Raw genomic sequence first — 14,074 nt, 5'->3', positions numbered from 1 at the left:
ATAAATTATTTAAATGTACTGGGAAGCTTTTATTGTTGTTTTTAATTGACCAGTAGGAAATTATCTATAAACATTGTTTTATCTTGGCTCCTTTTTCATTTAGGAGAAAGCACACTTACAAATGGTCCAGCTTAACACAGGAATGGTTGTAGTCTCAGTACATAAAGAAAAATAAACAAGAACTGCTTCAGAAGAATAGGTGGCTCCTAAACCATAGAAGAGATATTTGATAAATCAAGTAGAGAATCAATCAAGTTCTTGGGGGATATTTCTATGAACATAGGAGCAATTATTCCAAAAGCCAAATGTATAATCATTCTTATTTTCAGCAAGTGGTGTGAAAGGAGTAAACCATTTATAAATTGGGGGGGGGGGCGGTGGGGAGTCCAATTGTTACAGAGCTCCCTGTCTCACTTTCGTCCCTAAAGGAAATATTAGACCATTGGAACAAGGTAATCAGTAGCTGAAGAGATAAATACCAAATGTACATCCACCCAACTTGCACTGGCCTCCAGCAGCTTGAAAGTTTCCTAATGGAAATAAAGCAGAGCCTAACTGAAAAGCATAGAGCTTTCATATGCCAGTGTTTCCATGTGCTCAGGTTGAATCATAAATTGCAGTATGCACCTATGCCCTCAGAGGTGTTTTGTTTGGCCACCTCAGAGGGTTTTGAAAATTTGAATTTCAGTGTCTTTTGGCAAAGCTTGCACTTCCCAGTTTGCCAGAATCCCCACCATTCCCTCTTATCTTCAGCTCAACTCTTTTGCTCATTAGTTTTAACTTCTTGCCTTCTCAAGGCATTTGAGTTTGAGGCCCCTGGTTCAAACTTTTCGGCTGTTGGGATTGCTTATGGCATGTTATTAAAAAATAATCTAAATTGCAGTTACCTCCATTTTTCCCCCTTTTCTGCATCAAATAGGGTCATTCACATGTCAAACTGCAGCTTGCTGCAATGTTTTGTATATCAAACCTCATATGGAATGAAGAGGAAGGTAAGAAATTGGTGAGATTGTTCTGAAGAAAATTCTGGGAAGAGGGTGTCACACAAGAAGGCAGCAGGTGCCCCTGAGATCCTGGGCAGGGCCCCCACTCATTGGGTTGCTTGGCCCCAAGCCCCCAGCAGAGTCACTCTGGTATGAGGATTGGTGGGACCAGCCTGAGCCAACTGGATAGCAGATACTGATGCCCCTCCTTGGAGTCAACACTGTATTGGGTAGGGGTGAGAAGACCCTAGAGAAGTGACAGTCCTTGTCCTTGAGAAAGCTGAGGAGGAGGACGGTGAGAGGAGCAGGAGGGTAGGCCTTTCATCGTGAGCAGAGTAAGCACGTATAAAGACTATATATAGCTTGGTGGAGAGAGGGCTGCATCGGTGAGAAATGAGAAATACAGCACATCTAGTGAAGCAGAAGCTGCCAGTCTGTAAGGAGGTGTCTGTAGATTCTGGCTGCATGTTAGAATCACCTGGGGATTTTTACACCAGACCAATGAAATCAGGATCTCTGGGAGATGGGCTTCAGTCATACATATTTTTTAAAGCTCCAGGTGATTTCAGTGTAAAGCCAAGGTAGAGAGCAGGTGCAGGGGAGCAGTGAGTCTTGGTCCTATACTGGCTGCATGAATCATGTGGGGAACTTTTTAAAATGCAGATTTCTGGGTCCTGTCCCCAGAGATTTTGGTTTACTGGGTCTAGAGGGGTTGGTGCATGAGTGAGTCACTGTAGGCTGTTCAGTGGGGAAGAAAGACTGCAGGAGGATTATTCTACTCAGCATCTGTGTCTAGAACAAAGTGGAAGGAGAGGAAATTCAACCCACAGATACTAAGTGCTGTCTGGATACCAGAGGCTCTGCTAAGATCTTAGGGGAGACAAAGAAACCTATAAGAAGGTCCTAGTCTAGTAGAGCAAGAGCCGTGTGAAATTGGAACTGCCACTTGCTAATAACCAAGAGGCAGCAGGAAGTGCTGGGAGGCCAGAGGAGGGAGAAGAGAATAGAAGAGGGAAAGCAGGAGCTGTAGGAGTAGGAAGAACCTGACTTGGCGAGGGGCATGGGTATGTCCAAATAGAAGTGCTGAAACTGGGGCCTGCTGGCAGAAGGCCTTGTGCCAGACTGAAGAATCTGACCTTGACCCTATAGTTTCTGAATCCAGCAGGAGAACCCAGGATAGACTTGAGGAAGGAGGGTCAAGAAGCAGGGAGACCAGTTAGCAGACTGTTGGAGAGTCCAGGTGTGAGGGGATGAACTACAGTGGTGGAGGGGGTGGTTGGGGGACAGAAGGGGTGCTGGATGAAGAACACTGGTAAGGCTCTAGATTGTTGATTGTGCCTTAAGGAGGTCAACATCTGAGTCATGTTCCTGGTAACCTGCTAGCTTTAATCTTTTAGGCTCACAAGAACGTCAGGATAAATTACGAGACATGGGCATCGTAGATATTCTACATAAGCTGAGTCAGTCACCAGATCCAAACCTTTGTGACAAGTGAGTATCAAAGTAAAAGGGCTTTGCTTTGGGGAACATTGGATTCTTTTAAAAAAGGGTTTGGATTGCCTGGTAATTCACATGGCCAAACTTAAAATGTTTTAGATTTTTGGATTCCCTTTTTAATATTATGTGAGCCAACATTTGGGTGAGATATAAACTAGAAATCAGCAAATTATCAAAGACTCTTCTCTTTCCTCTGAACTAACGTGGGCCTGCACCATCTTAGTGAGTGAATGGATAGGATCCAGAAGCAGCTGTCTTACAGTCTCTCAGTTGACAGAACAGAAATGTATGTGTCCTTTTGGAAAGCAGAAATCCCAATAATGAGAATGTCCGTTATCTCAATAAGTGAATGCCTGCCCTTTGCCAACCTGGCCTGGCTGCTGGAGACACAGCAGTGACCACTAAAGGGCCCCTGCCTTCAAAGAGCTTACCATTTCCTGGGAGAGGCAGGAGCTATCATCAGAGATGCCTCTAACCTAGAAATAGCCATAAATGATCCTCCCAGCTGAGTACATTCCCTCATAACACAGTCATCACTTGCCAGCTCACATCCATGCATAACAATAACAACAGCAGGGAACTTAATTAACTCTTTCATTCTCCAGACTCTTGAGTGTGACCCCTTCATGGTTTGGTTCTGCCTTTCTATCTCCCATGTCCCCCCAGTGCTCAAACTACATTCCAGCCGTACCTGCCTATTACAGTAACACAGTTTCATTTTTTTACCCATCTGGTCTGCCATCCCAGTCTTTGCTCCTCTGAGCAAGCAAATATGTAATATATCAGGTAATGAGCAGTGCTATGAAGAAAAATAAAGTGAAGGAATGTAGAGGAAAGAAAGATTGTTTTTAGATAGGTTAGTCAATAAAGGCCTTTCTGAGGATATGAGATTTGATCAGAGACCTGAGTGAAATGAGGGTGTCTGCCAGGCAAATGTTTGAAGGAAGAGTATTTTGGGAAGAGGGAATAAATACTTGAAAGACCCGGAGGCAGGAATGGGCTTGGTATGTTCAGGGAACAGCAAGACCAGTGGGGCTGGAGAAAAATAAATGAGGAAAGTGATAAAAAGTGGAATCAGGAGGTAGCAGGGGGCCAGATTATGAACAGCTTTGTGGACCATGGTAAGGACTTTGCATTTTATTCTGAGTTTAATGGGAAGTCAATTGGAGGGTTTTGAGCAGAGGAGATACTACCTGATTTGAATGGGGCTGTGTAGAAAATAGTCTATAGTACAAGAATGGAAGCAGGGAGGCTAGTTAAAGGCTAATGCAGTGATGTAGGTAAGAGATGATGGTGACTTGGATGAGGGGTAGTAGTGGTGGAGGTGAGAAGTCGTTAGGTTAGAGATTTAATCTGAGGGTAGAACCAACAGGACTTCATCATGGATTAGATACAGGATGTTAAAGAGAGGAGGAAAGTGCTTAGAGTTTTAGCTTAAGCAACCAGTTAGAGAGTGTTACCATTTACTGAGATGGTTAACAATACAGTGGGAGTAGGTTGGGGTAGGCAGAATCAAGAGTTCCTGTTTGGGCATGCGAAGTTTCAGATGTCTACTAGACATCCAAGGGACTTTGGAGAGTAGGGCTGGAATAAGAATTTGGAAGGTTTGTAAAGCTAGGGGCTGGATAAAGTCACCTAGAGGGAGTATAAAGAGTGAGAGGAGAGGAGGGCTGAGACTAAGCTCTGGGACTGGCCAACATTTAGGGGCAGATGAGGGAGGGAGTATGAAGAGAGAGAAGAGAAGAGGGCTGAGACCAAGCTCTGGGACTCACTGACATTTAGGGGAGAATGAAAGAATCCTGCAAAGGAACAGAAGGAACAACCAGTGAGGTAGATAGAGAATGCCTGGACAGTGGCCATTCACCCTTCAAAACTGAGGACAGTTTGGCTCCTCCTCCAAAAGGCCTTGCCTGATGCACTCTTCCCTCCCAGCGCCCCCAACCTCAGGCTTTGCCAGGGCCCTTTCTGTGCTCCTATGATTTTCAAATACCATGCTTAACAGATGAGGAGCTGTTGCTAACCAGCCCTTTCCCCCCACCTAACCACTGGCTGAAAGTGCCTCAGGTTTGTGGGGAACTGGGACTCCCACCTCTATTGGGACTGCTTTCCTTAGCATCTTTATGGATCTTGGGGGAGGGGGGGAGCGGGAGGTGGATGGCCATTAAGGGGTAGCCTGTAGCATCATTTATAAACTTGATTCTATGGGAAAATGACCTGTAGAACCCAGCTTACCCATAACTTGGGAACAGTCTGTCTAAAGCTTTCTATTCTGATAGATTGGACTGTTAGCAACTATCATCTTTATAGACTCATGTATTGCAAGAGTATTCCTTAATATGCCACATATCTACTACTTATACTATAGAAACTACACTCAAGTCCAACTTCCCATATGCCCAGTCTACTTGGCGTTGCTTTCATCAGCTAACAGTAACTGAAAATTTTAGCCTTTTCTTTCTATAGTGTAGCTTGCTGTCCTAACACCCACAAGTGTGGCCTCTTTGGAAACTGGAAGCTTATGATGAGAGTGAGCAGTAAAGGAGACATCCTCAGGCCCAGCTCAAAGGAGTGTACTTTGAAAGGGATCACGATAGGTTAAGCCCCTGTCCACATTGTATCTTTCCCTCTCCACCTGGCTACCTTCTTCCCCAATCACCATAACAACACACATCCCATAAAAATTAACTGGTGGTGTCTGTCATCAAGCATGATGGGAGGAACAAGATGAAATTTTAACCTCCTTCCCCAATTTTGGGAAACGCCGGTGGTGTAGTGGTTAAGTGCTACAGCTGCTAACCAAAAGGTTGGCAGTTCAAATCCACCAGGCGCTCCTTGGGGCAGCTCTACTCTGTCCTATAGGGTCGCTGTGAGTCAGAATGGACTCAATGGCAATGGGTTTGGTTTTTGGTTTTCCCCAATTTTGAGGCATTTGAGCTGTGTGGCAGCCTCTCTCATGGGCTCTTGGTCCTTGCCATGTACCTTCTAATCAGTGCTTGACCACTTCCTTCTGGGTCATTTTTCCTCTTAGCTTCTTAGAACCCTCAGTGTCCTCTCCCATGTCCTACATCACTAGGCAAAATCTACATGGCAGTAGGAGAGAGTAAAGAGTTCCAGATCCATCACATTGTACACCAGTGACCCAGGAAAACTATAAAATGTCAGAACATACAAGAGATGAAGTGTCTGCTGATTGCAGATCTCTGCCCCTTAAAATAGGTACCCAACGGGGCTCAGCTCAGTTCCTCTTGGGGATCTACCTTTTTAGGCCTCCCCAGCTACCATCATTAAGCCACAGGTATTCTGCCCCAATTAAAATTCTAAGATGATGGCTGACAGGACCTTTGTGATTTCAGGGCAAAGACGGCACTGCAGCAGTACCTGGCGTGATGGGAGGCACCCCCGGGCACCTGCGAGCACCCCGCATCCTTGTTAAGGAAGTACAGGAATTAGCCTCATTTGATTCTTTCTATTTGCACAAGTCACCTTGGACTGCAGGGAGCTGTTTTGCAAAAGCAGTTTAGTAGGCTTAGATCTCAAATTCATCTCGAGAACACTTTTTTTGAGGTAGTAATTTCCTCAGAGGACTTTTGTGTTTTTTGTTTTCTGAGCTACCTGGACTTTTTATTAGAACAATCAATCATCATTTTCCTTTGGACCTACAATTTTTTGCCTATGCTGCAGCCACTTTGTGAATGAGAACGAATGTGTCTGTGTGTACGCACAGGCATGCGTGTACGTGTGTGTGTGTGCGCGCACCTGGGTCAGCGTGGATGTATGTGTGTGAGAGGGATACCTCAGAATTTTCTTTTCTTATTTTGTGTGAAAATCTCTTTTCTACAGATTTTCCAGGGTTTAAGCGTTGCTTGCTGTATAAAAACTTTACTGAATTATATACAGTTTGAATGAAATGTTATTTTAAAAACAAAATAATTGTTAAGTGTTCCATAAAGGTTATGTTAAATTTTGGTCAGATGAATATTTGTAAGTAAAAAATATATGCATTTCTGAACCTCAACTTACATAGATTTTCTTTATAAAAAAAAAAAGTTGGCTAGAGTCGGCCTGAATAACAGGCACTATATATGGTGCTGTGCAGAATAGTGAGCTAGCATCTTACTGCCGTCAATATTAGCAGGTACAGAGCCTTTTTTCAGCTTAATTCAATAAATTCTCAGGCTTCCAAGGCAGATGGACAGGCTGGAGTGGAGTGAGACAACAGATTCACTGTAGGATTTTTGAAACCTCTAAGGGAAGTATAACTACTGATAGTGAGAGCCCAGCCATGGCTACGGTGAGCTGTCTGTGCCAGGAACTGGGACTTAGAGCCGTCCCGCTGCCCCAAATCCTGTCAGTGGTGTGACAGTATCCAGCAGGATTAACAGGCAGTCATGGAACTTTAATTTCAAAGTGAAGTAGGTCATCACTTCCTGCAAACAAAGTCAGGTCACCTGTGCTTCCTGAACAGCATCTATCACTGTGAAACTAAAGAATATTCTACAGAACCCTCTGTAGAGAGAAGCAAAGAACAGGATAATTAGGAAAGCTGTCTTTCTCTCAGCTGTGCTCTGCAGACTCCATAGTAGTTGCTCAGTGTGCTTTTGCAAAAGGAAGTCAAAATTTTAGTAAAATATGCGGCTAAGAACTTTTCCTGCATGAAGCTAGCAGCACTGAAGTTGAGAGAAGGAAAGGGAATCTCCCCAAGATGACCGAAGATGACTTCGTTTTACAGCAAGTACTGCTTAGCCCTCTGCAGCCCTTGGCTTGGCACCTGCTCCTACTTCTGGGTCAGCTTCAAGGCAGAATTCAGCAGAAGTTGCTCTTGACTGTTTGAAGGTAGAACCAGCTTTCCTTTTCCCTTTGCTAAAAGAAGGTCAAAAGTACCATGTCCGGGAAGCAAGGTCTGCAGCCTGGGCTCATGGTGAGTGTGTGTCCTGGAGGGGCCCAGACCCACCTGCCACTCCTGATGGGGTTGCTCACGTCTCAGGTGCCCTGTCACCAACCTGCACCTTCCTTGGAAGAGTTTAAGTATGTTTGATTGCAAAGGAATGTTTTAAAAATGTATTTAACGCAATTTTTCCTAGTCTCAATATGACCTCCTAAAATTCAAACACAGAGATTTTCAAGTTGTTATTTTTTCAGAACATCACTGATTTAAAAATCTTTCAGAACAGGGACTTGGGCTTTGTGCAGACATCAGAGTGCTAGTGTGGGAATGCCAGCTTAACAAAAATTTAGCTTATGAGAAATAAACGTGGTATAGTTTCTAGTACTGAGAAAATATCCTGGATTAGAATTTGTAGCATGAAAACACTGTAGAGTCGGTATTAAAAGTACCAGGTAATAAAAAGAAAACAGTTTTGAATTGCTGAGACAATCTTGAGCCCAAATAGCATCAGAAAGCTGAAGGCCCAATGAAATAACACTTTGACACTTAAGCTCTGTGGATAAATCTTGCCTGTGGGCATAAACAAATGGTCAAGCAAAAAAGTGCTTTATGATTTAAATGAAGGAAAATGTATTTATTTAGAAAAACCTGTTTGCTGCTTCATGCAGGTGCAGTGTTCAGTCGGCAAGGAAGTGGGAAGAATGGAATATGTTCTTGTAGGACAGCCGAGTTCTTAACTAAGCTTCTTGCTCTCTCTAATACTGCATTCTGTTTCTCTTTTTGTGCCCTGATTGTAACCCAAAATTTATGAACTAGAAAAGACTGTCCAGTTTAATAAGTTGCATTTTTTTTTTTTTTCTTAAGCACTTTATTCAGAACATTACATGTTCTTCTGGTAGTGTTTGGATAATATGATTTTAACACATGCTAATAAAAGCCAAGAAAAATCATGGCAACTTCTAAAAACGAGTCTGTTTTCCAAATGTCTAGAACATTAGGAAACATTAGAACCTGGGAACCTGTGGCTCTTGGTGAATGAGGGGCTGGGAAGTGGCTTTGCATTTCAGAGTGGAGGCCGGGCCCTCGGTTGACCCCAGCTCCCAGAAGTATTCGCAGTGGCCTGGGAACCCCCCCTCCTAACCTCCTTCTGAGGGCCAGCAGACTTAAAAATGCCTGCTCCCAGCCACCAAGGCTTCCCTAATGTAGGGCCTACCTCCTCTGTCCTGTCCCCCTTCAGGTATCCACACCTCCACTGCCACCATCTGCTGGACTCGAGTCCAGAGTTTGGCACATGATCCACTGGCTGTGCAGTCTTCTTACCCCATCTCTAAATGGAAAGAACACCTCCCATCATCTCCCTGCCTCACTGGAAACAGAAAGCCAAGGACACATGCCCCAGAGTGTGGGGGGAGGACACTCAGGGGGCTGCCAGAGGGGATGCAAGTAGAGGGAACCTCTGAGGGGACCCAACATGAGGCCAGGTGAATAGAGGGAGGGCCACACAGGCCTTTTTTCATGACTACCACAGGAGAAACTTAGAAGTGGGGGCCTGAGACAGGGGAGGAAAGGGAGACTCCCACCCTAGGTTATGATGGATGGCCTACAGAAATAGGTCCCAACACCTTTCCACCTGGGATAGGGGCTGGTCTGCCCAGTCCCACCCTCTCTGCTCTGACCTGACCTGATTGCTGGGCAGAGAGGCACCTGTCAGTTTCCAGCAGGGAAAAGTTTTGGTCCAGGACCTGACCTCAGGAAAGGCTGAGGGAACCCCCCAAGGACCATGGAGTGGACTGCTGAGGCACTGTTCCTCCTGTCTCTGCAGCCCCTGGCTCCTGGCTCTGGTTCTCCCTAACAGTCAGGAGGCCCTGAGCCAGTCTTTAGGAAGGAGCCACCCTTCTTGACTTTATGGGGCAGGGCCTGCCAGCCACCTTGTCAATCAGTCATGCCTAGGAGCTAAGAGGCCTTAATGCCAAACATGGTGCCCATCCTCCAGCCCCTGGTGTGCTGTGTTACGGGAGGCCAGGCCCAGCATCTCCGCCATGGAGCCACCTCCTATATAGTCAGGACATTTTTGCCACCTTCAGGAGCCCCCCATTCCTGATGTAACAGGCAGAGAAGGCTGAACCCACAGTATCCCCCCAAAAAGAAGCCACCAGTAATAGGGAAGAGGGCACATGTCACTACCTCTTCCACTCCGCCCTCCCCAGCCTTGCCATGCCCAGCTACTTCCTAGATGCCTTAAAGGGCCATCACAGACACACAAACACATCACCCCCACAAGCTCAGTTTCTCTACCTACAATTCCCTTCTCTCCCCTGCTTTTGGAGTCCCTGGTCACTCTCTCTCTCATCTTGGCCAGTGATGGAGGATCCTTGGCTTCCAGAGAGATCAGACAGCCATTAGCTGGGTGCATCCCTGCCCCCAGGTACTCATTCAGCACTGTGGTGTGGCAGCCCAGGCGTGGGCTCTAGGGCTCCTCCAAGTTGTCAGCTCTGAGGTGGGCACAGAGCACAAGGATCCCCCTCTTAAGCCCACTCTCAAAGGGAAGAGCATAACCCATGGATTGTGGGTCTGGAACTGGGGATCCACCTTTCCAGGCATCTCCTGTCAGTGAACGCTCCAGTGAACACCTCACTTAATGTAAGGGTCCCGTCCAAGTCCTGTTGAGCACAACGGGCATGCGTGTTTCCATCCAGAAGTGACAGAGAACCATGGCTACCCACCCAGTGTCACAGGCCTTAGTCCCACCTTCAATGCATCCTGCCTCATTCTCTCCCCAGTGCCAGCACTGGGCCTGGCACAGAGTACCTTGTGCTGCAGGCTGACAGAAAGATTAATGCAACCATGAAGAACAATCTTCTGGTAGCTCCCTGCCCATTTTACGAACTTCTTCAAGTCATAGCAAACACCTGGAGAAAACCAGCAAATGAGAAGGAAATTGCTGACATTTATCCTATGGTGCAGAAGAATATGGTCTTTTTCTCAGTCAGAGAGAAAAGAGTACAACTGAGCTTGATGAATTTACAAATAAACCAAAGAGCAAACTGGTAAAGAGCGAGTGACTGTGCATGTTAACCTTCATAGAAGTAATAACAGTTACTTTTTGTGAAACCTCCTTTCAAGAGAAGAACCATGAAGAGGCAGCTAAGCCAAGCAGTTCAGTGGAAGCTGAAGGCAGCCTGGCCCCACAAGGAGTCCTCAGGTTTTAAAATTAGGTTTTATCTAAAATCAGAAACCAAAGAAATAGGGGAGAGAAAAGGTTTACAAGAAAATAAGGTGAACCCTGGTTCCAACTATAACCTTTAAGCATTGCTTTATGAACGCGCCCTGGATTGTGGAGAACCACAGGCTGGCACATCTGTCCCTGTGACCATTAAGCAACACGAAGAGGTGTTTAGAGCTGGTTTCTATCTGCCTCCGCGTCGATGTGCCTGGAAGTGTCATGCCCAATCTTGTTGCACTGTTTTCAAGTTCATAGTTACCAAGTTAATCTCAAAGTTTTTCATTTATAAAGTATATTAATGTTGGGGAAACATTGTCCTGTGTAACTCAGTGTCTCCTGAAATGACACCATGTCACAACAGAATACAGTAACTGATGTTTATTTATTTTTAAAAATTCCAGAGACAGCAAAAAATGTTAGTGTATGTTCAATATACTGTTTAATAAGGAAGGAAAGTGTATCTTTTCATTGCCCATGAAAGATAGTTAAACGAAAAAAAGTATTGTTGCTCAAAAAAAAAGAGTGAGTTCCAATTCTGGAGGCGTCCTTAATGCTGCAGATCTGAGTGCACTAACATTTGATCCTGTGGCCTGACCCCTGATCACGTGCTCAGGAAGAGCAATACAGCCATCTCAATCCACGTTCTTGGGGAAGCCCAGCAACTCGGTGGGGCCCACTGCTCCTTGGACCTGGCTGCCTGGGAGACAACAGATGTGCTGTAGGGTTTCCGAAACAACCCTCCCAAGTCCTTCTGCCCTACCCACCATCCACAAGGAGGAAAAGAGGACCTAACTACATCACTGACGATGAAGTTAGGGGTGGGGGTGGGAGGGACACCAAAGAGGGGTCCTAATATGTGTGTTAATAAACACGCATAGAAATTAAGAATTAGGAGAATGAATGACATTTCTTGAGCACTGAAGATGTGTCAAGCGCCAAAGCGCCAAGTAAGGTTTACATTCTTTGTCTCCTCTCATCCTCACAACAGCCCTGTGAGGAACGCTGTTCTTATGGGGTCATAATGGAGCTGTTATTATCTCCATTTTACAGATGAGGAAACTGAGGCCCAGAAAGGGTAAATAACTTTCCCAAGGCTATTCAGCTGGAGTCAGGATTCAAACCCAGGATTGATTGTCTCCAGAGCCCTTGTCCTCTGCCCCCAATGCCTCTTCTTCGCAGGAAAAGTGCTGGGTAAGTTGAAAATAACACTGCTCCTGAAACCTCAGAACGCATGACTCTGACATCAAAGCAATGAGCATAACAGCAGCACCCCAACGAGGATAGTTCTTCAAGTAGTGCCTGTAGAAAGCTGTGCAGTTATTCCGGGATGTGGTCTGGCCTCAGGTCCTTCTGGAATTGTCCCTTTTGCTTATTATCACCCGAGACCCCTTATGATGAGTCTAGCCAAAAAGCCAATCTCGTGATCTCCCGACTCTCCAATACCCCAGCGAGTATTTCTCAGCTGGTTCACCCTCCTCGTTCCCCAGACTTGGCCCTGAGTTACACCTGTTTGCTTCCGATCACCTCCCAAAAGGATGAGGGGTGTCCACAACCCTGGACATAAGAAAGTGCATCCTTCTGAGGGCAGGTCCCTAGAGGAATGTTGGCCCTGGCGATGCCTCCCTCACTGAAGTGAGAGCAAGGGGTGACTGACAAACAGCTGGCACAGGAGGTATAAACTTGTGTCTGATCCATAGCACAGCCACACTTCCCATGATCACATGACTCCCTAAATTCCATCACACTCTCATCTTGTTCCTCAGCTGACAGTGGGAGTACTTACGCTATAGGGTAGCACAAGAATTAAAAGGGCTGGATACAGGTCACCTCCTGCCCCACCTTACAGTGCCCTCTGACCACCTGTTTTTCCTTGACTGGATTTGAGATCTTGAGGAGACCAAAGCATAACAAACATTTGAGCAAATATGTCAGTTAAAGCCCAAACACTTAGGGAACACATAGCTTACTACCATTGTAGATCTGTGTGTGGCCTTCTCCCAGGAACTACAGCCAGAATTTTTATCCCCTGGCCCCTTCTACTTTACCTTGGGTTCAAACCATAGACACGTGAGTCTACAGCAGGAGCAACAGGGACTAGGCCTAATGGAGCAAATCACATTATCTCTGGATCCTTTGAGTTTCTCACCCAGATTTGGGTGCAGTGGGGACCCTGCACACCTTTCCAGGCCTGGGAAAGCTCTATATGGAGGGGAAGGGCCCTGAATCAGATACTCCTCAGGGATTAGCGTGGTGCAAAGCGCACAGGAAGTGTGGGGTGACAACTGGTCGATGACTGGCTTTGAAGGCACCTTCCATAAAGTCAATTCAATTTTCCCAGTGGTTTCCAAAGGAAAATGAAAAGTATCTTTGCAACAAAAATATAATCCCAAAATAAGGTTCATGCTTAAGAATGCAGCAGAAATTTTACTGAGGTGTTAAAATGCAGCACTGTTACTCTGTGAAAGCACAAAACAGTTCAGGACTGACGCTAGCTAACGTTATGTAACCAAATCAGTTGCAGTTCAGTTGATTCTGACTCATGGGGACCCATGGGTGTCAGACTAGAACTGTGCTCCATAGAGTTTTCAGCGGCTGATTTTTCAAAAGTAGATCACCAGGCCTTTCTTCCAAGGTACCTCTGGGTGGACTCGAACCACCAACCTTTTTATTAGCAGCAAGCAAGCTAACTGTTTGCACTACCCAGGGACTCCGAAATTATATAATGACCCCTATTTTCAGAACAAGGAGCCCTGGTGGTACAGTGGTTAAGTACTTGGCTGCTAACCAGGTTAGTGGTTGGAACCCACCAACTGCTCCTCAGGAGAAAGATATGGCAGTCCACTTCTGTAAAGATTTACAGCCGTGGAAACCCTATGGGGCAGTTCTGCTGTGTCCTTACAGGGCCGCTATGAGTCAGAACTGACTTTTTATGAGTCAGAACTGACTTGATGGCAATAAGTTTAGTTTTTTTTGGTGGTTGTTTTTAGAACAGGACTTTATTAGATTGAAGACAGTAACCAAATAGTGATTATCAGCCCTCACACACACTCAAGTACATAGTCACAAATTCCTTTTCACCTCAGGTTTAAAAAGACCAAGTCTGCCTGATGACTTACCCTGAGGGGCTTCTGTCCCTTCGTCTGAAATCTTGAAACTGGGGAAGAGCAGCGCCAGTTCTCTGTTGGCATCTTCTCTGTCCCGGCTTCCGTGGACAGCGTTAAAGGGCATTTGTGTGCCATACTGAGCTCGGAGGCTGGGACATTGGCAAAATGTGAAAGAAACAATTGTTTCATTTGAAAAGAAAGGTTTTGCTTTCTGGCAACATGATCACCAACTATCAGTCAGCACTCTGCATTCCCGTGAAGTTGCTTTCCCTCTGTTGGAAATACCAAGAACAGCAGCAGTGAAAATAGGACAGCTGACGTGTATTCAGTCACTGCCATGTCTAGGCACAGTGCCAGAGCCTTACATCCATGGTTTTGTTTC

General features: G+C 45.6%; 2 protein-coding genes across 9 annotated transcripts in view; one reads left to right on the top strand and one right to left on the bottom strand.

Annotated features, from left to right (window-relative positions):
• ARMC8 (armadillo repeat containing 8) overlaps positions 1-11,747 on the top strand; it is a 179,786-nt gene extending 168,039 nt beyond the window's left edge. For 6 of the 7 annotated variants that reach the window (XM_064277272.1, XM_064277271.1, XM_064277269.1 and 3 more), the window contains 3 exons: positions 920-992; positions 2,381-2,474; positions 5,834-6,495. In XM_064277272.1, coding sequence (XP_064133342.1) covers positions 920-992; positions 2,381-2,474; positions 5,834-5,867 — 201 coding nt within the window. In that variant the 3' untranslated portion in view covers positions 5,868-6,495. Of the gene's footprint in view, positions 1-919; positions 993-2,380; positions 2,475-5,833; positions 6,496-11,638 lie in introns of those variants that run through there. The other variant, XM_064277268.1, reaches the window with a different exon arrangement.
• NME9 (NME/NM23 family member 9) overlaps positions 10,157-14,074 on the bottom strand; it is a 52,422-nt gene continuing 48,504 nt past the window's right edge. The window contains exons 11-12 of one of the 2 annotated variants that reach the window (XM_010599490.3): positions 13,705-13,841; positions 10,157-11,285 (exon numbers count right to left, since the gene is read on the bottom strand). In XM_010599490.3, the coding sequence (XP_010597792.1) occupies positions 11,221-11,285; positions 13,705-13,841 (202 nt within the window). In that variant the 3' untranslated portion in view covers positions 10,157-11,220. Of the gene's footprint in view, positions 11,286-13,384; positions 13,842-14,074 lie in introns of those variants that run through there. The other variant, XM_064277274.1, reaches the window with a different exon arrangement.

Source organism: Loxodonta africana, chromosome 26, assembly GCF_030014295.1.
Source record: "Loxodonta africana isolate mLoxAfr1 chromosome 26, mLoxAfr1.hap2, whole genome shotgun sequence".
Lineage (NCBI taxonomy): Eukaryota > Metazoa > Chordata > Mammalia > Proboscidea > Elephantidae > Loxodonta > Loxodonta africana.
This window is presented reverse-complemented; position numbering and strand designations above follow the sequence as displayed.